Below are 25,871 nucleotides of genomic sequence, written 5' to 3' on the forward strand. Positions count from 1 at the left end.
CAGACCAAACCCAGTAGTCTTTGAACTAGGAGACTCAATATTTACGTGTCTGCTTTTTGTTTGTGGATTTGTTATATTGCAGAAAAAGGAATTAAGTGTATTTTTTTAATTTAGTGAATTTTAATAGTAAGAATTAAACGATTTAATTTTATAAAGTGTTTATATTTTGTTTTATGGCAGCCATCTTGAGGTGCACACAGGCGTAAGATGATCGCTACCTTATAGAACCGTTAAGGAGGTGATATTTTTCTTTCTTACCCCTGTTTTAACACCTCAAGGCCTGCACATTGTTGCAGGGCAGTTGCGATGGTCAGCCTAATGCACTTGAAATAGGTTCTATGGCTGTCCTGCCTGCTAAATACAAGGGGTAGAATTTTTTCTCATCCATCTATTTTTACCACCCCAGTAGTATTACACCACCAAAGTATAAACGGGCCTTTATGTCTGTGAGCACTAAGCAACCTGACCACAGTATCTGAACCATCACTACTATTCCCAGTGTCTGGCAACAGCATAATCACACAAGGTGACATTAGAGTGAAACTAATGGTGGAAGCTAAAAAGACATATTGTCTGCTTTCCAAGTTGTTTTCAAGTTTATCCAAGTTGTGGTATACAGTGCTTTGCAAAAGTATTCACTCCCCTTGGTTTTTTACCTATTTTGTTACATTACAGCCTTTAATTCATTGTTTTTTTTTAATCTGAATTATATGTGATGGATCAGAGCACAAGAAATTGGTGAAGTAAAATTAGAAAGATATACATACAACTATTTTTCAGAAATAAAAAACTGATAATTGGCATGTGTGTAAGTATTCACCCCATTTCTTATGAAGCCCATATAAAGCTCTGGTACAACCAATTACCTTCAGAAGTCACATAATTAGTGAAATGATGTCCACCTGTGTGCAATCCAAGTGTCACATGATCTGTCATTACATATACACACACCTTTTTGAAAGGCCCCAGAGGCTGTACCACCTAAGCAAGAGGCACCACTAACCAAACACTGCCATAAAGACCAAGGAACTCTCCAAACAAGTAAGGGACAATGTTGTTAAGAAGTACAAGTCAGGGTTAGGTTATTAAAAAATGTCCAAATCTGTAATGATCCCTAGGAGCACCATCAAATCTATCATAACCAAATGGAGAGAACGTGGCACAACACCCAGATACGGCCGCACACCAAAACTCACAGACCGGGCAAGGAGGGCTTTAATCAGAGAGGCAGCACAGAGACCTAAGGTAACCCTGGAGGAGCTGCAGAGTTCCACTGCAGAGACTGGAGTATCTGTACATAGGACAACAATAAGCCGTCCACTCCATAGAGTTGGGCTTTATGGCAGAGTGGCCAGAAGAAAGCCATTACTTTCAGCAAAAAACAAAACTGCACATTTTGAGTTTGCAAAAAGGCATGTGGGAGACTCCCAAAATGTATAGAGTAAGGTGCTCTGATCTGATGAGACTAAAATTGAACTTTTTGGCCGTCAAAGAAAATGCTATGTCTGGTGCAAACCCAACACATCACATCACCCATAGAACACCATCCCCACAGTGAAACATGGTGGTGGCAGCATCATGCTGTGGGGATGTTTTTCAGCAGTCTGGACTGGGAAACTGGTCGGAGTTGAGGGAAAGATGGATGGTGCTAAATACAGGGATATTCTTGAGCAAAATCTGTACCACTCTGTTTGTGATTTGAGGCTAGGACAGAGGTTCACCTCCCAGCAGGACAGTGACATTTAAATGTGTTGGAATGGCCTAGTCAAAGCCCAGACCTCATTCCAATAGAAAATCTGTGGTCAGACTTAAAGATTGCTGTTCACAAGTGCAAACCATCCGACTTGAAGGAGCTGGAGCAGTTTTGCAAGGAGGAATGGGCAAAAATCCCAGTGGTAAGATGTGGCAAGCTCATAAAGACTTATCCAAAGCGACTTGGAGCTGTGATAGCTGCAAAAGTGGCTCTACAAAGTATTGACTTTAGGTGGGTGAATAGTTATGCACATTGACTTTTTCTGTTATTTTCTCCTATTTGTTGCTTGCTTCACAATAAAAAAAAAAAATCTTCGAAGTTGTGGGCATGTTCATTAAATGAAATGATGCAAATCCTCAAACAATCCATGTTAATTCCAGGTTGTGAGGCAACAAAACACGAAAAATGTCAAGGGGGGTGAATACTTTTGCAAGGCACTGTATATAGTATATATGTTCTGTAATGTTGAAGAAGTTTCGTAGTTTATCCAGGCCACTTCTTAGATCTAAAGGTTCTTCAACAGGAGATTCTCCTGAAATGGATTTCGTCCTCTCCCCCGGCCCTTTCCTCCTGGGAAGCACTGATAGATGCAGCCTGCCCTTGTATAGGATCACATACATAAATAGAGGTTGTCAGTGTAAATATGATAAAGTATGGGCTCCTAGGACCTCTACCTGAGGCTCTCAATTTACTATGGATTCCTCTGGAATAACACTTTTTGATTGTTTTGTCCTTCTTTTTATTTTATAGCCACCCCTCAATTGTACATTATGAGTCACTATGTATACTGCTTGTCATGCTATTTTTACTTGTTTCTTTGCCTATTGTCAAAGCATTCTGCTTTGTTTTATGTCAATCTGCATACTGTTACTACCCTGTATGATACCAATAAAGCACCTTTGACTGTTAAGAAAAAAAAAAGATTCTTCAACATTACAGAACAAGTCAAGTTAAAAGACTACTACTAGGTTAAAACTGTCCCTAAACCAGAGGGGACTCATCACATATTTTTTTATATCTGAAATTACTTTAACCAAGACCTGCAGCTGTAACTCAATTTTGTCACTTACTTTGCACTGAGAGTGGGCTTTAAGTGGTATTAAATCCAAAAGCAAACGTTAAAGCGGAGTTCCACCCATTTTATAAATTTACTTTCATCCACATGGCCATCCACAGTGCACTTCTAAATGGATAATATATATATATTTTTTAATGTCTAAATACCCTATTTAGATAAGTGTGTGCAGCGCTTTTGGTCCGGCCACCTAGGCGATGTCGTCATAAGGCAATTCCCATGGGCTCCTGGGATACCGGCGTCATCTATCCCAGGCGTACATGGGAATCACCTAGTGAAGAAACTGCACCGTGCAGTTTCAATACTACAGAGAGCACTAGATCGGGACATGAATGCTGGTTAGCCAGCTGCACCGAATCCCAGAAATAAACACAAGCTGGCTTCAGATGCCCACAACCTCAATGGACCCTGCCTGCTTTCGAGATCAGGTAAGATTTTATTGATATAAAAGAAAGGAGAAGGAACAAATTAATAACATTATGCAAATCTTAAAGTAGAAGCTCTAACAATCCCAGTGGATCATTTTTTTAAAAATTGATTATGGGGACTGGAGCTCCGCTTCAATTATATTACAGCTACTATTTCTTAGCAATGATAAGATTTTGTATATTTATGTAAAACCTTTATCCCCAATAAAAACTGTTTGCTGTAGCTGCTTATAAAGTATTAGCTAGAGTTTTGCTTCAGTTTGTTAGTGAATTTAAATCTGCTATTACATCTAAGGCCTCATTCACACGAGGCGGACTCCGTTTCCACGGAGCCCGCCTCGGTCCGACGGCTCAGCGGGAAATCTCTCCGTTGATCTCCGCTGAGCCAGCGGATGACAGGTCCATCTCTGCTCACTGAGCGGGGAGGGGCTTGTCAGGTGCCGCTGCTGCCTATGGAGGGATCGGATGAAAACGGACAGCATGTCAGTTTTTGTCAGATCTCACCCGATCCGCCAGTGACGGATCTGGACGTAGGGCCATCCGTCTGCTTTTAGCGGATCGGACGGGGTCGGATGTCAGCGGACATGTCTCCGCTGACATCCGTCGCTCAATAGGCTAACATGGAGCGCCCGTTCAGGTCCGCTGTCAAAACTGACAGGCGGACCTGAACAGTCCAATCGTGTGAAAGGGGCCTAACACTTCCCTCCCACCATACTGACAATGCTGCTGTCCAAAAGGTGCTCCCTGTTCTCATTCAACCAGAGTGGAGGCACTCTAATACAGGAGGTATGTTACTGGCCAGATCACCAGGTGAAAACAGAGGGGACAAAAGCCTAATGCCGCGTACACACGATCGGAAATTCGGCCAGCAAAAGACCGATGAGAGCTTTTGGTTGGGAAATGTGACCATGTGTATGCTCCATCAGACTTTTGCTGGCGGAATTCCCGCTAGCAAAAGATTGAAAGCAGGTTCTCAATTTTTCGGTCGTAAAAAGTTCCTATCCGAAAATGCGATCGTCTGTACAAATTCCGACACGCAAAATTCCTACGCATGCTCGGAAACAATTTGACGCATGCTCGAAAACAATGAACTTAATTTTCTTGGCTCGTAGTGTTGTACGTCACCGCGTTCTTGACGGTCGAAAGTTCAGAGAACTTTTGTGTGACCGTGTGTATGCAAGGCAAGCTTGAGCGGAATTCAGTCGGAAAAACCATCCAAGTTTTTTCCGACGGAAAATCCGCTCGTATGTACGGGGCATAAGAAAAGAAAACAGATGCAGCCAGCACACCTAATGATTGCTAAGCTGCAGTATAATGCATTTTGGGTTTAATACCGCTGTAAAGCTGCTTTACAGGCAAGCAGCTACATACATAGTTGAAGTTATTATATGTGAACTGTCTTATCTGCCAAAAGCTTTGTAATTCTGTTTAGCCAATTTTGTAATCCAGTCACACTTGTTAGACAGCAGAGCTAAGAGCCTTGTACTCCAGTGCATGGAAACTGTGCAGCTTGGTCCAGAACCCACCCCCAGTCTGTTTACTGGGCAATATATGGGCAGTCATGCACTCACTCACCACTATGTATCACTCTGAATGAAACATAGTAGCATTAGTTACTATTTTTAGAGTATCTGATTGGATTTCAGCTTTCCTCCAGGTGAACAATGTAGATTATTTTTTAACTCCTTTTTTGCTGAATGGAAAGGACTGTCTACATTATAAGTAGAAGAGCAATCTCAATGTCATAACCAGAAAATATACAATTTATACACCCCATTAGGTGTGCATGAGCTTTAGATTTAGTTTGCTGCAGTGGATACCTGTTATTTGACCTGTAACGCGGTGCAAACATCTAAATGAGCCAATCATCTAAGCAGGAAAGAAAATTTCTACATACATACCTTATACATAAAGCTCCCATATTGGGGCTAGCAACATCTGAGATTTTTTTATAATTATAGTGTTTGTCTTTTTAGTCAAAATATTTCCTTTAAATTAAATGTATAATGTTTTAATGCAAATAAGATTATCAATATGTGTTAAAGTTTGAAATGCGTTTCTATGTATATATTGCATATGCTGTGCATACTTATACTGTATGTTTCCATGGGGGGAAGCCATATTTGCTCTTAACATCTGCAGGCCCTGCTTTCTGTTTTTTAGTGCTTCACAATGGTTTGCATTACTGCATTTTCTTACAGTGCAATTTTATGAGTTGGTTGACTCCTTGAATGTACTCCCTGTGTGGCTAATATCTAAACATGCAGTATAACTCTTGTCCAGGGTAAATTACCTGAAGCATTTGCAATTAGTGCAGTAATAACAGCATAAAGCTGGGCATACATGGGTCAGTTTTTTCAATCAGAAATCAGGCTGATTAAAAGAAAACTGAACGGATTCTCCTATCCACAAAGGTGAGTTAGATAGAGGAATCCTCCCTGCTGTGTTTTTGTATTGTGACAGCGGGGACTCCTCCGCTGTTAGAATAAACTAATCAGCACCGTAGCCAATTAGCTGGAGCTCTGATTGAATACAAATGTTTCCAACAAGCTCATTCATGAGAAGTTAATCATTAGATTGACTTCTCACGAATGAGACCGGCCGTAGATGGATCGAAATTTGCCAGGTCCCTGCTGAACCAGCCAAATTTTTGATCCGTTTCTGGCTAGCATAAGTTTTTAGAAAAGTGTCTTTTAGTTATGTGATTCCCTGTTGCAGTTGCTGGAAACTCAGGATGCAGCTTAACACTCTTGGGATGTAATACCTGTGGGATGGAGTACCCTCTCACCATCCACTCTCACCGTCCACTGATGTCTTTGTGGATGCTTTTATTCTGGGATGCTACAGGTCTCCTGTGGAGTCACAGTTATGGTGTTATTGTCTAGAGGATCCAGCAAGGTACTGAACAGGTCTTCAACTTTTCTGGCCAGTTAGTCTAGATGTCAGTGAGACACTATATGTAATACACTTTTATTTATACGTGTATGCAAGTATAATACATTAACCTGTTTCTTATGTAATTTCATGCTTTTCCTATATTTACTTTGTGGATAATTTGCAGTGTACTTTTGTTCATTTCTCTTATTTCCAGTCCGTTGTTTGTTACCTGGAAGGCTGGACGTGATAAGCGTCTTCGTGGCTGTATCGGAACCTTTTCAGCCATGAATCTACACTCAGGTCTCAGGGAATACACCTTAACCAGGTACCAACACCAAAACAGATTAGATTTATCAAGTGGCCATTTATTTTAGGGATATATTTAGGTTAAGTTTAGGGATACTTTTTATCATCCACCTCATATAAGGCTTCTACAGTACATACGGAAAGTATTCACAGTGCTTCACTTTTTCCACATTTTGTTATGTTACAAGTTTATTTAAAAATTGATTAAATTCATTTTGTTCAAAATTCTACAAACAATACCCCATAATGACAACGTGAAAGAATTGTTTGAAATCTTTGCAAATTTATTAAAAATAAAAAAATTTAAAAATCACATGTACATAAGTATTCACAGCCTTTGCTCAATACTTTGTATAAATTACAGCCTCAATTCTTTTTAAATATGATGCTACAAGCTTGTCACACCTATTTTTGGGCAGTTTTTCCCATTCTTCTTTGCAGGACCTCTCAAGTTCCATCAGGTTAGATGGGGAGCGTCGGTGCACAGCCATTTTCAGATCTCTCCAAGGAAGTTCAATTGGGATCAAGGCTGGGCCACTCAAGGACATTCACAGAGTTGTCCTGTAGCCACTCCTTTGTTATCTTTGCTGTGTGCTTAGGGTCGTTGTTCTGTTGAAAGATGAACCTTCACCCCAATCTGAGGTCCAGAACACTCTTGAGCAGGTTATCATCAAGGATGTCTCTGTACATTTCTGCATTCATCTTTCCCTCGATTCTGACTAGTCTCCCAGTTCCTGCCGCTGAAAAACATCCCCACAACATTATGCTACCACCACCATGCTTTACTGTAGGGATGGTATTGGACAGGTGATGAGCGGTGCCCGTTTTTCTCCAGACATGACGGTTGCCATTCAGGCCAAAGAGTTCAAACCGAAATTCATCAGACCATAGAATTTTGTTTCTCATGGTCTGAGAGTCCTTCAGGTGCCTTTTGGCAAACTCCAGGCGGGCTGTCGTGTGCCTTTTACTGAGGAGTGGCTTCCGTCTGGCAACTCTACCATACAGGTCTGATTGGTGGAGTTCTGCAGAGATAGTTGTTCTTCTGGAAGGTTCTCCACAGAGAAACGCTGGAGCTCTGTCAGACTGACCATCGGGTTCTTGGTCACCTCCCTGACTAAGGCCCTTCTCCCCTGATCGGTCAGTTTGGACGGGCAGCATGCTCTAGGAAGAGTCCTGATGGTTCCAAACTTCTTCCATTTAAGGTTGATGGAGGCCACTGTGCTCATTGGGACCTTCAATGCTGCAGAAATGTTTCTGTACCCTTCCCCAGATCTGTGCCTCGATACAATCCTGTCTCGGAGGTCTACAGACAATTCCTTGGACTTCATGGCTTGGTTTGTTCTCTGACATGCACTGTTAACTGTGGGACCTTATATAGACAGGTGTGTGCCTTTCCCAATCATGTCCAATCAACTGAATTTACCACAGGTGGAATCCAATCAAGTCGTAGAAACTTCTCAAGGATAATCAGTGGAAACAGGATGCACCTGAGCTCAATTTTGGGTGTCATGGCAAAGGCTGTGAATACTTATGTACATGTGATTTTTGTTTTTTTTTATTTTTTCCATAAATTTTCAAAGATTGCAAACAAACTTCTTTCACGTTGAAATTATGGGGTATTGTTTGTAGAGTTTTGAGGAAAAGAATGAATTTAATCCATTTTGGAATAAGGCTGTAACATAACAAAATGTGGAAAAAGTGAAGCGTTGTGAATTTTTCCCGGATGCACTGTATATGGCTAATTAATCAGTAAACTGAAATTGGACTTTGCCAGCAACGTCCCTACTTGCTGGAAGTGGTTAAACTATTGGAAATGGATTTTCCAAAAACTGGAGGAAAGCGAGGAGTAGATTATTTATAGCAGGCTTTATGCTTTCAGTTATTTTTTTTTTTAGTGGAAAATAGAAAATAAATATTATTCTGTTTGCAAAGGACAATGTGTCTATTTATCGTTTGCTTATTTTACTTCTATTGATTTTTTTTTGTTATTGTCTTTTTGCGTCTTGGCTAAGTGTTAAGTTATTGAAGTGAGTGGAAAGAGGAGGAGAAATATGGTGCATTCAGAAGCTGCCAGTGCTTCCTATATTAGGGCTTAATGGAAAACAAGGTTTCTCACTCATCCAGTCCTTTTTCCCTTGAGAGCAGTTGGCCAGTGTGCATATGCCTGAACCCAATTGGCATCTCATATGTGCCTTTTTATTGAAATGCTTTTAATTCCTTATGTACAGCAACAAAATAACTTTTCCTGGTTGTACTGCATTTGCCATTAAACAAATGTGTCCCAGGTTTCAAATGGCAGCCAGCATGATCTAGCTGGAAATAAACTACTCTGATATGGCTGGCAATAAACTTCTCAACGAATACATGCTATGTTGATAAAATTATTGTTCTCAGCTTTCAAAAAAGCAGGGTAAAACCAGAAACCTTAAATGCAGGATATAGTGAAATGCATAAATTACTTTTGTCAGCATACTTGGCTTACCAATCCAAATGTTTAACATCTACTAGGCATACTACAAGTATAAAAATTATTTCTATTACGTTAGTTTTTCATTCTGCAGTGCCCTTAAGGACAGCCGCTTTCCTCCACTAACCCGCGAGGAGCTGCCCAAGCTGACATGCTCCGTGTCTCTGCTCACCAACTTTGAAGATGTAGGCGACTTTCTGGATTGGGAGGTGATTTAGTCATTTTAAAAAGAATCTATAAAGGTTGTAGGTCAACTTTCTTTTACCTTTTTTTGTTTTGATTTAGAACGTTTTTTTTAGATGATGTTTTTATATCTACTCTATTTCAATACATTTTTATTGAGGTTTTCAAAGAAGTGCTATTATTTTGTTTACACTGTTCTGCCCCCTGTGGGACAAGTACAATGTAGTATTTTGTAGTAATTTCCTGTGTAGCTAGGAGCTTCCTAAATTGTAGTTATGAAGTTTGACCTGCCCCCCTCTGCTCTCTACCCTTTTAGGGCCCTGTGCATTCAGGGATGAATGCCTGGAATGCAGGTCCCTGAATGCATAGGGCTAGTATGGGCACTTTTTTGGGCCAGCAAACACAATATAAGCTTGATTTTACCTTTAGTGTAAACATGTACTCCCTATTCACTAGCTAAAGTAAGTGTTCAATGCCTACCCTTTTCAGTACCATATGATGCACGTGTCATCCTGGGAATCCACTGAAAATCCCATACAAATATTGACTTTCTGAATATATTTGTTTTTATAGGGCTTGGCAGCACATTACCCACCTAACATTATTTTGCTGTGTGAGCAGGCACCGAATGCTGCTTTGTGGGAGATAGTGGAGCATTTACGCATGACCCATACCTGTTGCTAAAAAAGTGCTTTCTATACAGCAGAACGCTTACTTTAGCTAGTTTATACAGAATACTGGTTCACTGAACTCTCAGCAAACAGCTAAGTACAAAGAAGAGAACTGTTTTGCCTGATAAAGGATTTCTGCAGTCAGTCTTGTGATTCAGGCATCATTAGTACAACATGCGGCCATGTCAAAAATTTCCACAGCAGCACAGCTATGTCAAATCAGTGAAAGAGAATGGGCATCACTGCATTTTTTTATCTGCCTGATGTTCCACTTTAAAAATGCCTGCTGGCTTTACACCAATCTACTCCAGATATGTGATTAGCTGATACAGTTTTGCCTATACCTTTTTTTGAATTTTTTATGATCAGCTGATACAGATATTTATTAATTTTTGTAAATTAAATACTTTAAAATGCAATTTTCATAAATAGATTTTACCTTAATGTTTGCAACCAAGCAGCTCATGTTCTGCCCACTGAGCACATCTGGGGATACTGGATTCGCACAGGAAGGCAATTCAGCAGATTGTAGCGCTTTAGCACATTCACCATTGTTCCCTCCTAGTAGATATGCAGAAATAAACATGCTGACAATTGTGTCCTCTGAGCAGTGAATGTTCATTACAAGTAACAAAATTCTATGGTCTGTCAGTGGACAAAAATATACAGTACAATTTCTCTTGTGTATAGCAATGTTTATGACAGTTCATTCCCAAAATCTTCACAATCATTTATTAAATGTTTCCACTCAAAAGGGTTCAACTCTGTCTAGTTCTTTTAACTTTCCCATTCAGGTTGGAGTCCATGGAATCCGAATTGAGTTCCTAAATGAAAAAGGAGTAAAACGCACAGCCACCTACCTGCCAGAAGTAGCCAAGGAACAAGGTGTCTCTATTTCAGTGTCTCTACCTTTTACATATATTTTTTCCTGGTTCATTCTTACACAAAGACAAGATATAGTAATGTGTACTTATAATTTAAATGTTTGCATATTTTTTTCACATGCATTAACCTGCGCTTTTAGTGTGCGTTGATGTATGACTTTCATGCAAATTTTCTTTAAAGCAAAAGTTCACCTTTGGGAACATGTTACATGTTTCACTTGTTTTTAGGGATGTACAGGCACACAGATACACTGATGTCGTGTACACACGGGCGGACTTTTCGACCGGACTGGTCCGACGGACCGAATCTGGCGGACAATCCGACCGTGTGTGGGCTCCATTGGACCTGCAGCTGACTTTTTCGGTCAAAAATCTGGTGGACTTTAGAATTGAAACATGTTTCAAATCTTTCCGACGGACTCAAGTCTGGTCGAAAAATCCGCTCATCTGTATGCTAGTCCAACGAACGAAAACCCACGCTAGGGCAGCTATTGGCTACCGGCTATCAACTTCCTTATTTTAGTCCGGTCGTACGTCATCATGTACGAATCCGTCGAACTTTGGTGTGATCGTGTGTAGGCAAGTCCGTTCGTTCAAAAGTCCTTCAGAAGTCCATCGGAAAGTCCGTCGGACCAGTCCGGTCGAAACGTCTGCAAGAGACCTGCATGGCACAAGCAATCTGATGATCACTGGTCCAATGCTTTACAGGCTCCAAAGAAATAAGTAAATAAATGCACATTTTTTTACCTGCAAAAAAATGTGTATTTATTTATTTATTTTTAAAGTGAACCTATCCTTTAATAAGGCCGTTCAGATCGATACACTGTGTTGTACTGCAATTATAAGAACAGCCTAGACTATGGACTGTCACGCCATTACCTGCTGTAGAAAACATGTAAGCCATTACCGTTTCACTAGCAGATCAGGGAATAATCTACAGTGGGCTGATCAGTTTTCGCAATCTGAAAGTTAAATAACAATAATAGTAAGGAGAGCAATTTCAACTTTATGAAGTGAGCATGTTGAAGAGTCTAAATATCTAACATCAGTCCATTTAATCTTATCCTGTTAACATTCAATTCATAAGTGTAGGCATATGTGGGATAAGAATCCGCTCAAACCGACCCAGTGCTTCAGATGTGGCTAAGGCTGTGAATGGCCTCAGCCTCCGGCCACCTCCCCTGACATGTTTTGCCACGCTTGACAAGCCCTGGCAGGCGGGGTGAAACATTTCAGGGGGAGTGGCCGAAGCAGCGCTGGCTGAGATCATTCACAGCCATATCTACATCTGAAGCACTAGGTCGGTTTGAGCAGCGTCCTATCCCACATATGCCCACACTTCTGAATTAATGCCTGACGCCTGCTCCCACTTTCTGAAAACTGACAGGGACACCTGTTATCCTCCAGTTTTGAGCGGTGCTCCAAGTTTACACGTGAACATTCAATTCAGGTCATCATCTGCAAAATGTAAAGACTACTAGCAAAGTTTTAGGCAACCAATCCGAATTAATCTTTTTACAGATCTGACTACAGATGCAATGGCTATAATATCCTTACAGCCACTGAGCTTTACTTTAATAAATAAACCCATGGTCATATATCAGTATGGGAATTGAGTCTGTTATATAACATGTAACATGTATAACATATATAACATTAGTGTAGACCTGTGTCTATCCTTGTTCCCCCAGTACATGGTAAAGCCTGGTTGGCTACTCGGGGCAAGTGATCTGTTGCTTAGTGTTTATGGACCAAGCCACCACTAGGACTAAATAAGATGGAAGAAGAAAAAAAACTGTACTGAAATAATTGGTGGGACGTTGCAGTGTACACTTAGGAGTATCTACTGTATATGATTAATTTTGTTGTTTGCAAAGCATGCTGGGACTAGTTTCTTGACCTATGGGCACCTGCAAGTTTCCTGTGGTTGTTGTGTACTTTTCTCTTTCTGGTTGAGGATCATAAGGAGAGAGCACACAGCTGAAAGTGATAAAAAAACTATTGTAGTCAGTTTTGTTACTTTGAAGTGTCTGCATATCTTAATATGTATATGTGTTTTCCCAGACTGGGATCAGATTCAGACAATAGACTCTCTGCTCAGGAAAGGCGGCTTTAAAGCTCCTATTACTAATGAGTATAGGAAAAGCATCAAACTCACAAGGTAAGTTCCTTTAGGGTATTATATGTTTACCTATAACAAAAACTAAATACTAAATAAATTCTCATTACATTAAAGACATCTAGTGTTATTTCCCTATTTATCATGTAACAGTACTTTCCCGACCATACAATACAGAACACAGGCTCCTAAGTCTTTATAACTGGGCTTTATGCACCTACCATCAGCTGGTTGGACACTGAAAAAAAAAAAAAGCTGCTGGGACAAACTCCATATGACCCCTCCCACTCCCAGCTAGCCTCAGTTTTTTGCTAGTGTCCTTAGGTTATGGACTTCTTCTCTCTGCTGAGAGAAGCTTGGCTTCTCATATGGAGATTTTGTTTTCTGGAGTTTTCTTCTCTGCTGAACCCTCTATCAAATTGGCTGCTCCATAGACACTGCAGCTTTTTATTGCAGCTTCCAGATATATTGTCTCTCAGCCAGCACCTTTGGCGACTGTACCCAGACCTCAGTGCAATTAAGACGCAGGCCTGGCCTGTAATGGTGTGCTATGCACTGGATCCTGCCGTGGGCACTCCCCCTTAGCACCAAGTGCAATGTATGGAGTTAGCTGCAGGATGCTCTACACATCCAGAGCCTTGGTGCAGAGCCCAGACTCTAAAGACCCCTGCAGGGGTGTGCCCATCCAGGAGAGCAAAGTAAGCAAATGGTTAACTTCTCAATATTCTTTTGTTTGACCAGTAAGTCAGGGCGAAAGCTAGAGCTGCACGATTCTGGCTAAAATGAGAATCACAATTTTTTTGCTTAGAATAAAGATCACGATTCTCACTGCAAAACATCATCTTTCACATTATACAAAAAAAATGGACTAACTTTACTGTTTAGTTTTTTTAAATTCATTGAAGTGTATTGTTTCGCAAAAAATTGCGTTTCAAAAACCGCTACGCAAATACAGTGTGACGTAAAATATTGCAACAACCGCCATTTTATTCTCTAGGGTCTCTGCTAAAAATATATACTGTATATAATGTTTGTGGTTTTAAGTGGTTAAACTGACCTCATTTACAGACCCAGTTCATCTATTTGATCTAAAAGAACAAAATGTTACAATGTTTCTCTTTATCTCGCAGCGCTGAGGAATGTTGATAAACATTTGCTGGCTTTTTTTTTTTTTTTTTCAGCTCTGAGCAGAGAACAGCTCTGCATAGGATCGTGGAAATGCTGTTGAGCTGGTTGAATCGAGATCGCAATTTTTTTTAACGATTAATCATGCAGCTCTAGCGGAGGCCTTTTAAACATTCAGAACCAAGGATACCCCTGTTTTTTATTTCCTTGTTGGGGGCTGTTTTTTCTGGTCATGCTTACTGGTGGTGTTTTCAAAAGCTCAGGTGTTAACACTGCATTGATACCCTTTTCCTCCTGGGTGGCGTCATTCTGGAGGTCACTTGTGGTAGTGCTGTTGTGCCTTTGGATATTGACTCTATCGCCCTCTAGGGCCCCTGTTCAGATTGGTGGCAATTTCGCATGTTTGGCCAGTATAGCATACTACTCCTGAATGGCCTTGCTTTGGAAGAGACATACAGGTGATGTACTGAGGCATTATCCTCCCCACTCCATCACAGTGGTGGTTGTGCATGCCCCTTCTATTGCACGGTTTTGAGGGTATGGCAGATCATAGGGTCAAGGGTCTCGAGGGTCTTATTAGCTCAGCCTCAGTTTACGGCTTCATTGTAGGGGGGGGGTGTTACTACTGCTGTACATGGGCCTGGTTCCTTGCTCTCTGGTAGCTGCCCCCTTTCTTTCTTTTTTTGAGTTCATGGATAGAATTTCAGGCCTTGTTAAGGCCATGGGCAACAAGAGTTGCACACCCATGCCATTTCTGCCTACCCTCCAGATTCAGCCTTTGAATTCACTATTGAACCTGATGAGGCTCCAGAGGAGGTGGATTTACAAGAGGAGGATCCCTCATCCTCAGAGGCCATGAATTGAGAGGGTTCATCCAGTGATGAAGTCTCTAAGTTTAAAGAAATAATTTCTGTGCTCATAGACAGTACATTCTTGCTTGGAATTAGAGCAGCCTGAATCTGCGCACCCAAGGTGTCCATTATGGGATCTATAACATTCCTAAAACATCTAATATTTTTCCAGTCCACTCACTCATTGAGTATATCCTATATGGGGACTGGCTTCACCCTGAGAAGCTGTTCTCTCATCCCAAGCGGTTAGCTTTATAGTATCCTATTGAGGAAAGCTTTTTATGCAAGTGGGCTTTCCTGTGGTGGTTCCTGTTACTTCTTGCCCCAATAGGACCCTCATGGCCCCTGTAGAGGATGTTCATGTGTTTAAGGATTCAGTAGATAGAAAGCTGGAGGTTCTCTCTAAAGTGACACTAAACAATATTTTTATCTAAAAATAATCTATATACATCCAGTGGCCCTGTAATGCCTCCTTTATTTTGTCCTCTGTGAGCTCCTGGACCTCCTGAACATACAGTGGGTTCATAAAGAACAAACTTAGCCACCCTCTAACAGGAAGTGAAATCACAGCAGCAAAAAAAAAAATAGGAATTGGAGATTTGGAGAAGGCTGAGAGCAATAAAAGGTACTTTTTGAGTTCATAATACATACTTGAATAGAATTTTCTTTTTTTAAACCAGAGTTTAGAGTCACTTAAAAGCCATTTTTCCTGGCTAGTCCTGCCATGCAGCCTGCTTTCATCGCTGTCCGTCAGATTAATTGTGGTCTGGACAAAACGTATGGCTTGAGACCCTAGGTCATTAGGGATGCTTCTGTTCACAGTTGATTAACATTGTTGCATACAGCCTTACGATACTGTGTAAATGCCTTGGCTAATTTTGTTGTTAGATGTTAGAAAGTGGTTCCTTTTATCCTTCCACGACTTCCAACACCAAGGCTAGGACTGGAATGTTTTTCCATAAGAAGATGTAGCCTTCCAAACTAGCCCCCTCTTTTCGGAGTCGGAGACGTTTGTCAGCTTTGACGGCTTTCTGGTTCAAACTTATTTTGGACCTGTGGGTTCTGAGCATTTTTTCCAAGGTCTACCAGCTAGAATTTCACACTTTGCTTCCCCCCTACTTTATGTTCTCAAACAAAGCCCATTCGCTGTCCAGGCAATACGAATAGCTGGCATGCAACAACTATTCTCAGGGGTTGTTACTCTCATTCAAGCAGGAAAATGCTTTCAAATGTTTTATTCAAACCACTTTATGGTCCCAAAGCCCATTGAAGAATTGCGTCCAATTCTGAACTTAACATGCCTCAATGTGTTCCTGCCGATACAGAGGTTTCACATGGAGAATGTGAGATTGGTCATTGTGTCCCTTCTTCAGGGTGATTTTCTGGCTCCCATGGATATCAAGGATGCCTACCTGCACATCCCCCATTTTTCCACAAAACCATTATTACCTGAGTTTTGCAATGGATGATCTCCAATACCAATTAGTCACTGTTATTAGTTAGATCTTCTGCTGAAGGATCAGTCTCCTCTGTCCACAGACCACATCTGCCATTCTGTGCAATCTTGGCAGAAATTCCACAGGATCTAAAATCATCACTGCAACCATCTCCAAGGCTGGAGTATCTGGGCCTGATTCTAGAAGCGGCTTTGTCCAGCACCCTATTGCACTGCAGCAAATTTCTATCCCAGCACACTTGCACATCGAACCTCAAGGTTTAGTATGTGTTTGCCTGAGAGTGCTGGATCTCATGGTCTTTTGAGACAGTACTAAATGCCCATGTTCCAAACTGATGCAACTCAACATTCTGGCAGTATAAACAAGCTGTCTCTGGACCATCCCATGCATCTGACTTCCAAGACCAGACTCTCTCTCCCCTTAGAGTGGTGAAATTACAACCCAGAGATGAAGTTAGGGAAACTTTTTCCCTCTGCAGTCATGAAAGGTTCCCATAGGGTTCTCTCTGATGCTGCCTTATGGGCAGGGGAGCAATCCTGGACACCTTTTGCGGTGCAGGGGACGTTGTCATTGAATGCGGCTCATATTCCTATTATTAATCTGGTTGTCCCTTCATCACTACACTACCTGGCAGTGGGAGCAGGTTCTATGGGGGAGATGTCCCAGTAGCTTTTTTTTCTTCTATTGTCCTATTACCTAATATTGATAAGTCAATAATACCATTTTGTCTTCTAGAAATACCTGTACACTGGCTAAATATTACTGTATTTGCTCACAATGGGTTTGATTTAATAAAGGGGTATAGACTGTTCACTAAGCTAAGTGAATTTTTACTTTTTAAGGGAAATTCACAAACCTGTGCAACCAAAATACATTTTTTTTCCAAGTTTCCATGCATGTGATTGGGTCTTCTTTGCAAAGTGAATTTTCATCAAATCAAAGTCAAAATTCACTTTGCAAAGTTAACCTGCTCTATTCCTTTAGTAAATAAATCCCAACAAGGAGTTTAGCTTAGGACTCCGGCATTTGTATGAAATATTAGGTGGAACTTAAAGCACAACTACACCTGTTTTGAAAATCAATATTGTAATTAAGTTTGCACAGGTATTAAATCTGCAATATAAAACTATAGCTTTTTGTCCACACAAATTAAAGTATCTCTAAATGTTTTTGTACATAATTTACATGCCATTCACCCAAGATGCACACATCTAGACTCCAGTGGAGACGTAAGTACAAAAATCTCTTTAACAGAGATTTCTAAACATGTACTGACAGATATTATATTCCGATTAATCAGCGCAATCGATTAGAAAATAAATAAATATTAAATAAATAATAAACACCAGATATTGAAAAAATGAACAAAAGTTGCAAGCTGAACACTCTAAAGATGATTTCACCACACCCTCCAAACTAATATAATCAGAAAATAGAGTAGCGCAAGCTTTAAATACAATCAAACTAGTGAATAATGACAATCTCCAAATACAATGATATGTTACTAACAAAAGTAGTAAATCAAAATCCACAGATGTAATCATATACTAAAGTCCAAAGTAATAAACAAATCCACCACTATGCTTCAAAGTGATATATCTTTGTAAAAACAAAAATTCAAGTGTCATTCGTGCCTCCACCAACAGTGATTGATGGCTGCTCAACTCCAAAATATGAACTCTAAATCACCAGTAAGTTCACAAAAGCATTTGCCCCCTTCAGGGGTTAATCCTCTGGTGTCCTCAAACTTTCCTCTCTCCTTGCCACCGAGCATGGGGATACATTCATAAAAAGGCAAAAAAAAAAGAGCCACTAGTGTTCTACATTTCAAATTTTAATACTGCCCATGTAAAGATAAAAATCCACTTGCAGGATACGGCACTGTAACAATGCTAAACAGGAGCGCAGTATTACAGACCGGCTCAACGCCGCTAGTAAGATGATCGTGGGATGACATCACAATACAGGATCTGTCCCCCTATACACATTGCATCCTAAGGCAGAACTTCTTCAGCAGAAGATAAGCTAGCACAATTTTCATAATTTCATAATTTTCATAATTTCAAGGGGTAAGGGTGTTAAACTGTCACACAGAGAAGGCTTTCAGCTATAAGAGTAAGACATGATATAAATTAAGTATTTACCTAAGATGTTTACATTATTTTGTCTGGAGTTCCACTTTAATGAAAATGATGGGATGCATGCATAGATCTGTCTTCCCAAAGTCCAGCTATCCTACAGACTGACTAATCAATAGGTATGTAGTCAGCTTTGATGCTTATTGACTAAAATCATGCATATGTTTCTGTTTATCACCCTACATTTTTATGTGTTTAAGCGTTTCATGTATCACTGTGTTTTTGGTACAGGTACCGAAGTGAGAAGGTGACAATCAGTTACACGGAATACATGGCCTCCCGCCAACCAGCACAGCAAAATGGCATTGTGCATGCACCGCCTCATTATACGCATTACTCCTGACACAGCGCTGCCCCCACCGCAGCCCTGTCCCCCGCTCGCCGGCAATGCCTGTGACCTCCTGACATCTGACTCCTCCTCAGCTCCCTCCTCCTGGTCCAGTTACCTGTACTACTGCACCATCTTATGAGCTTCACCAGAGGGGGGAGCAGTGCCCAGAGACTCGCAGACACATGCAGCCTTACCTCACCCCAGCGCTCTCCAGGGACTAAGGAGGGAGAGCTACGTGGGATGTTACAGTCTCCACCAACCCCTCCAGTTTATAGGGGTCACTTGCCCCACAAAAAAAGCACTTTTAGGTTTTTACATTCTTAACTCCTTAATTTTTTTATTATATAAATAAGTATATATATATCTATATATATTTGTCTTTTTTTAACCTCAAGAAACATCCTTAACTTATGAAATCGGATCCCTTACCTATTACGCTTGCCTTGAATTGGGTAACATGTACTTAGTGTGGTGCTCTGCATCAGGAACAGCTAGGCCAACCCAGATCTTGTGCCACACTTGTTGCTAATGAGAGATGAGAGTGGTACAAAGTGACTATCCAGTATACAAAATTTCTTTTACCTGGCATGTGAGTTTCCATGTGGTTTTAATTGTTACATATATATAAAAATATATATTTTACCCTTAGCACTACCATTTTGCACTTTTTAGTCTCTTTATATAATAGGGGTACAACTACAACTACAACTTAACATTTATTGGAGCTATTTAATACCATGCAGTATACACATGCACTCAGGCCCATATCAACTGATAAAAGCATAGAATTTATCTATACTACATTATGCTGCATACGAGACAGCTCTTTTATGATTGGTTGCCATGGGTGGCAGTGCTTGTGGGATCTCTGCATTAAAATATAAAGAAAACACAGATCTGGAATATTACCCATGGAAACTCCTGTCCACTTTAAAGCCTAGTTTTACCTTTCTGACAGATTTCAAACTATAAAGCAAGGGAAGTGAAAGAATCAACTTTTTTTTACATGGTAAGATTTTTCTCGTTCACTCCTTCAAACTAAAGGAGAGATATCAATAGGTTCTCCTATCTACACTAAACAGCATGGATGGAAGAATCTGTCCACCTGGCATTTGTATTATGACAGCTGCTGCTTCTGCATCTGTCAGAATACCTGAACAGGGACTGCATTTGATTGGCTGCAGTTAATTATTCAGCCAAGAATTTCCTACCCAGCTCCTTCGATTTTCAGATTGAAGTTTGTCCAGCTTGGTGGTGTACACTGAGCATTACCCTTATTGTTGTACAGGATTTTGATCTATTGATTATATCCAATAGGAAATGTTTACATTTTGCAGATTGCAGTGTGGATTTGTGGACAGTGCTGTGTCTATGGAATGCTGTGCCTATGGGCCCCCGTGAATTCTAATTATCTGGATACAGCAACAGCTCTGTATGATAGTGAATAAAATGTTATTGTTCCTTACCAGGCATGATGGATTGTTCAAAAGCTGGTACAAAAATGTTAGGCAATCTATACTAGTTACAAAGTTGATTAAGCAATTATTTCACTGCCGTGCTTTTATTAAAACAAATTAGTCAGTAAGGTAAAGTTTAATTGAAGGTTAAAGTTATTATTTTTTTTTAAATGTTACATTTATACATTACCGTTCCATTTGTATTCCATGGACACTATGTCTATAATGACATATTTTATGACAGTTGTTATGCCTGCTGAAAAACTGGAGAGGCAGCTCAGGGGAAGAGTGTGCACTTGTGTAGCAGGGACAGGGAGAGAGGATGGATTTTGCACATGAAATGTCAGACTTCCTTGATGTCAAGCTGTGTCTTCACTACCGGAGGAGCCAGCAACGAGACAGCAATTTACTGGCCTCTCCGGCAGTAAATCTGATAAGTTAACCCCCCCCCCCCCCAAAGCATAACCCCCCCTCCCTTCCTCTGAGGAATATCGGAAGATTGTTTTTCCTTTCATGCTGCTCAGAATAAATTGAACTGATTGAATCAGGCAATGGAATATGGTCCTGTCTTGATTTACAACACCTGGGCTCATTTACATTGACAGCTGATGCTTGATGTGTGAGTTTTGCATTTCTTTTCAAAGACAAAAGAGAACTCGTATTCTGGGGGAATCAATTAAGCATTTATGTCACTTAGCCCAGGTTCACACTGAGCTGCAGGAATGAAGCCATGCGAGTTCAGCTGAACTCGCACGATTTCACTCCCGCATGTCAGTCCTGATTTCGGCGGGGATTTCATAGACATCTGTGCGGGTTTCTGCACAGATGTCAATGGAAATCGCAAAAAGTAGTACAGAAACTACTTTTTGAAATCGGTACGGCGCGGCAATTGCTGTATTGCACTGATTAGGACGGTGCCATTGCTGCCGATTTGACATGTCAAATCGCATTTCAGATCGCACCAGTGTGAACCAGGGCTTATAGTGAGGGTAAAAAGTATTTGATCCCCTGCTGATTTTGTATGTTTGCCCACTGACAAAGAAATGATCGGTCTAGAATTTTAATGGTAGGTTTATTTTTATTTTTTTTACTAATGTAATGGTAGGTTTATTTTAACAGTGAGAGACAGAATAACAACAAAAATATCCAGAAAAACGCATTTCAAAAAAGTTATAAATTGATTTCCATGTTAATGAGTGAAATAAGTGTTTGATCCCCTATCAATCAGCATGATTTCTGGCTCCCAGGTGTCCTGAGATAAGGAGCACTCTCTCAAAGGGAGTGCCTCTAATCTCAGCTTGTTACCTGTATAAAAGACACCTGTCCATAGAAGCAATCAATCAAATTCCAATCTCTCCACCATGCCCAAGACCAAAGAGCTGTCCAAGGATGTGAGGGACAAGATTGTAGACCTACCCAAGGCAAGAATGGGCTACAAGACCATTGCCAAAAGCTTGGTGAGAGGGTGACAGTAGTTGGTGCGATTATTCGCAAAAGGAAGGAACATAAAATGACTGTCGATCTCCCTCGGTCTGGGGCCCCATGCAAGATCTCACCTCGTGGAGTTTCAGTGATCATGAGAATGGTGAGGAATCAGCCCAGAACTAGATGGGAGAATCTTGTCAATGATCTCAAGGCAGCTGGGACCATAGTCACCAAAAAAACAATTGGTAACACACTACACTGTGAAAGACTAAAATCCTGCAGCGCCCGCAAGGTCCCCCTGCTCAAAAAAAGCACATGTACAGACCTATCGGAAGTTTGCTAATGAACATCTGAATGATTCACAGGAGAACTGGGTAAAAGTGTTGTGGTCAGATGAGACCAAAATCAAGCTCTTTGACATCAACTCAACTCGCCATGTTTGGAGGAGGAGGAGGAATGCTGCCTATGACCCCAAAAACTCCATCCCACCCTTAAACATGGAGGTGGAAACATTATGCTTTGGGGGTGTTTTTCTGCTAAGGGGACAGGACAACTTCACCACATCAAAGGGACGATGGACAGGGCCATGTACCATCAAATCTTGGGCGAGAATCTCCTCCCCTCAGGCAGGGCATTGAAAATGGGTCGTGGATAGGTATTCCAGTATGACAATGACCCAAAACACAAGGCCAAGGCAACAAAGGAGTGGCTCAAGAAGAAGCACATTAAGGTCCTGGAGTGGCCTACCAAGTCTCCAAACCTTAATCCCATAGAAAATACGTGGAGAGAGCTGACTTGGAGAGGATCTGCAAAGAGAAGTGGAACAAAATCCCTCCTGAGATCTGTGCAAACCCGGGGGCCAACTACAAGAAACTTCTGACCTCTGTGATTGACAACAAGGGTTTTGCCACCAAGTACTAAGTTATGTTTTGAGAAGGGGTCAAATACTTATTTCACTCATTAAAATTCAAACAAATGTATAACTTTTTTTAAATGAGTTTTTCTGGATATTTTAGTTGTTATCCTGTCTCTCACTGTTAAAATAAACCTACCATTAAAATTATAGACTGATCATTTCTTTGTCAGTGGGCAAACGTACAAAATCAGCAGGGGATCAAATCTTTTTTTCCTCACTGTATCTGTATCCCTTTATAACTACCTGCACCTGTTTCAGGCAAGCATTCCAGCCAGTTTCCGTAACATTACTGACACAGGCAACAAATTCAAGACGTTTTTACTATTGTCACTTTAAGAGCCTGTCGCTATGACAGAAATAGATTCCTAAACGATTTCTGCCAGTTTGCGGATTAGGAAACTGGCAGTAATTAGGACCAGCTCTGAGCTAGGATATAGCGGGCTGCCAGTGCTCAGAGGGGGGATTTCTGTACTTGAAAGCTGTCATGAATGTGCATCCTGCACAGGGTTTCATCCCAGACTCCATTTAGCTGTCACCGGGAGATTCCTTGGCTGAAAGCTAAATGTAAACAAAGGGGTGGAGTACTGGAGATGTCATTACCCAAATATGGCAATGCCCATATTTGGCAAATTAAAACTCACATTAGAGGTGGACCTATTAGAGAACTAGTCTCATGGCTGCAGCACCTGTTGGGTGGGCGAAGCCTGTGGATATTTGAGAGACCTAATTCCCCATCAAGTCCACCTTGCTTCTGATTGACAGCGTATGGCAGTGGACGGATTTGAAATCTGCTATTGGACTGAATAGCAGTTATGGATCTGCCATGTGCTGTCAATCAAAGGTAGGCAGACCTGACGGGAAACTAGTCTTTCTAACTGTCTATCAGACTCTGCCTACCACAGTACAAAACTCCTCAGGTATGTGCCTGACTGTGTGATAGACTAAGTGGCTGGAAAGGGAGTGTCCAGTATGAATACTCTGACCAAGCCTCTCTACTCCTCACTTCACTCCTTCAGTCTCCTCTTGCACTATTAACCAACATATCAGTACAGATGTCACACCACTTCCTTAAACTAAATTATTCTAAAACCTAGCTTGTAATATTGCTCCCTTGTCCATGCCCTTTTACCTGGCTTTTCCATCAATTGTACAAATCAGATCCTCCCTCAGTACTCATGACAGGGTACTCGATATAGTCCTGGACTCTGACCTCTCCTTTTAGCCCAAAGTCCAATCACTGTCCAAGTCTTGTTGACTTCACCTCTGTAACATCTCAAAAACATGCCCCTTTTTAGTTCAATCATTTTTATTCAGAATTATCAATGGTACAAGGAAAATGTGCATTGACTGCCATATAACAAGACATAGTAATTAGCACTACATAGTACTACATGTGTAAATACAGATAACAACATAATCAGTATAAGTGAACCGTGAAATAAGTTTTATATGCTGAACATTGGGTGAATTGTCCGACACCTCCATACGCCCCATCTGGGAACAAACTGTGTCCTGCGGAAAGGACAACACGATCAGCCTTAGCTTCCATTTTATATAAAATATGCTCCTTTTTAACCAATGAAACCACCAAGCTACTCATTCATTCCCTTGTTACCTCTCGCCTTAACTATTGCAACTTCCTTCTCATAGGCCTACCTCTACACAGGCTATTCTCCCTTCAGTCTATCGTGAATGCTGCTGTCAGACTTGTCTACCTTACCAATCACTCAGTGTCCGGCACCCCTCTCTGCCAATCCCTCCACTGGCTTCTGATTTCCAAATTACAAGCCATTTACAACCCTGCCCTAAGCTACATCACCAGCCTTGTCTCCATAAAGTACCCATACTGTCCTCTCCGCTCCTCCCAAGACCTCCTGCTCTCTAATTCCCTTGTCTCCTCCTCCCATGTTTGTTTTCGGGACTTTTTCAGAGAGCTTCTTCCATCCTCTGGAAACCTGTACCTCAGTCTATACAGCTACCTCCTACTTTGCTCACTTTTAGACTATCCCAGAAAACTCATCTATTCAGGGAAGCCTATCCTGCTTCCACCTAACTAATGAAATTCTAATTCTTCCATCAGCTTATCCCTCAGTTATTACCTTCTGTACCACTTGCCCCACCCTATTAGATTGTGAGCTTCTATGAGCAGGGCCCTCCTAACCCTCTTGCATTCTAGTTTAACCATACTGTCTCCATTTATATTTTAAAGCATTGCACAGACTGTTGGTGCTGTATAAATCCTGTATAATATTAATTTATGAATCTTGTGCAAACATTGAAAATTTTGTCTATGACACCCTTTATGAATTCCACCTTTGAGCCTTATTTATCAACAGGTCCCAAATAAAACCTACCTAAGGCAGGCCATACATGGGTTGAATTTCAAAAGAATTTTCTTTCGAAAATCTTATCTAAGAATTTTCGTTCGTATTTCGCACCATTAGTGGGCTGCAGCAACAGCCGATTTTTGTGCGGCAATCAAATTTGAGTAATCGGACATGTTGAAAATTTTTGAAAAATGAACAATTTTCTAATCAATGATGGGAGAATCGTGCGAGAAATGTAATCGAAAAAGAAATGTGCATGTGCAAGAAAAGAAGATTCCCAGAAAGAAAAGAAGATTCCCAGCCACGAAAATTCTTTTGTGTAGCAACATGAGGTGAAATTGAAAGCTTGGTTGGCCGAATTTCAATATCAATGGTGGCACCATCGGATCACAAAACGCACAAATTTTCTGATTTTCAAAAGAAAATTCTTTCGAAATTCGACCATGTATAGCCAGCCTTACTGTGCTGTAGGCACCATTCAGCTTCCGACCTGCCCTGGAGAATGATAGTTGAATTCCGAAAGCTTTAGCCCGGGTTCACACCATAATACGCTGCGCACCGCACAGGAGCGCTGTGCGTCCCTGTTCACCGTTTCAGGGACGAATCAGGGCCGATTCTATGCCTGAATTCGGCCCTGAAACGCAGCCAAAGACGCACAGCGTTTTTGTGCAGTGCGCACCGCAGCCGCCCCGGAGATATGTGAACCGGCTCCATAGGGAGCCAGTCACATTCTCCTGCTATGCGAATTAGAGGTGCGGAAACGCACCTCTAATTCGCATAGGTGTGAACCCGGGCTTAATCTTTTTGGTTGATCTTGGCCGAAACAGTTAAAGCAGAACTAAACCCTTCTCTCCTTTGCAGCCAAAAAGTTGCCATCTTACCTTTGCTTGATATGCAGTTGCCATGGTGCTGCAAATGTGATCACTTATGACACTAGCTATTTCAAGGCTTAACAATTTGGTTGAGCAACTGTGACAGTTATTATTCACAGCATGCCTTGCATGTAACATGTTTTGGGAAATGGATAAATTGATGAGTTTAGTTCTATTTTAAGTCTTGTGAAAATTACATCTGTACTCTG

The 25,871-nt window shown here is 41.0% G+C and overlaps 1 protein-coding gene across 1 annotated transcript in view; it reads left to right on the top strand.

Annotated features, from left to right (window-relative positions):
- AMMECR1L (AMMECR1 like) overlaps positions 1-20,679 on the top strand; it is a 78,891-nt gene extending 58,212 nt beyond the window's left edge. The window contains exons 3-7 of the mRNA XM_073625796.1: positions 6,348-6,458; positions 9,001-9,115; positions 10,555-10,645; positions 12,709-12,805; positions 18,566-20,679. Coding sequence (XP_073481897.1) covers positions 6,348-6,458; positions 9,001-9,115; positions 10,555-10,645; positions 12,709-12,805; positions 18,566-18,677 — 526 coding nt within the window. The 3' untranslated portion in view covers positions 18,678-20,679. The remainder of the gene's footprint in view (positions 1-6,347; positions 6,459-9,000; positions 9,116-10,554; positions 10,646-12,708; positions 12,806-18,565) is intronic.
- The last annotated feature ends 5,192 nt before the right edge of the window (positions 20,680-25,871 follow it).

This window comes from Aquarana catesbeiana, linkage group LG04, assembly GCF_042186555.1.
Source record: "Aquarana catesbeiana isolate 2022-GZ linkage group LG04, ASM4218655v1, whole genome shotgun sequence".
In the NCBI taxonomy this organism is placed as follows: Eukaryota; Metazoa; Chordata; class Amphibia; order Anura; family Ranidae; genus Aquarana; species Aquarana catesbeiana.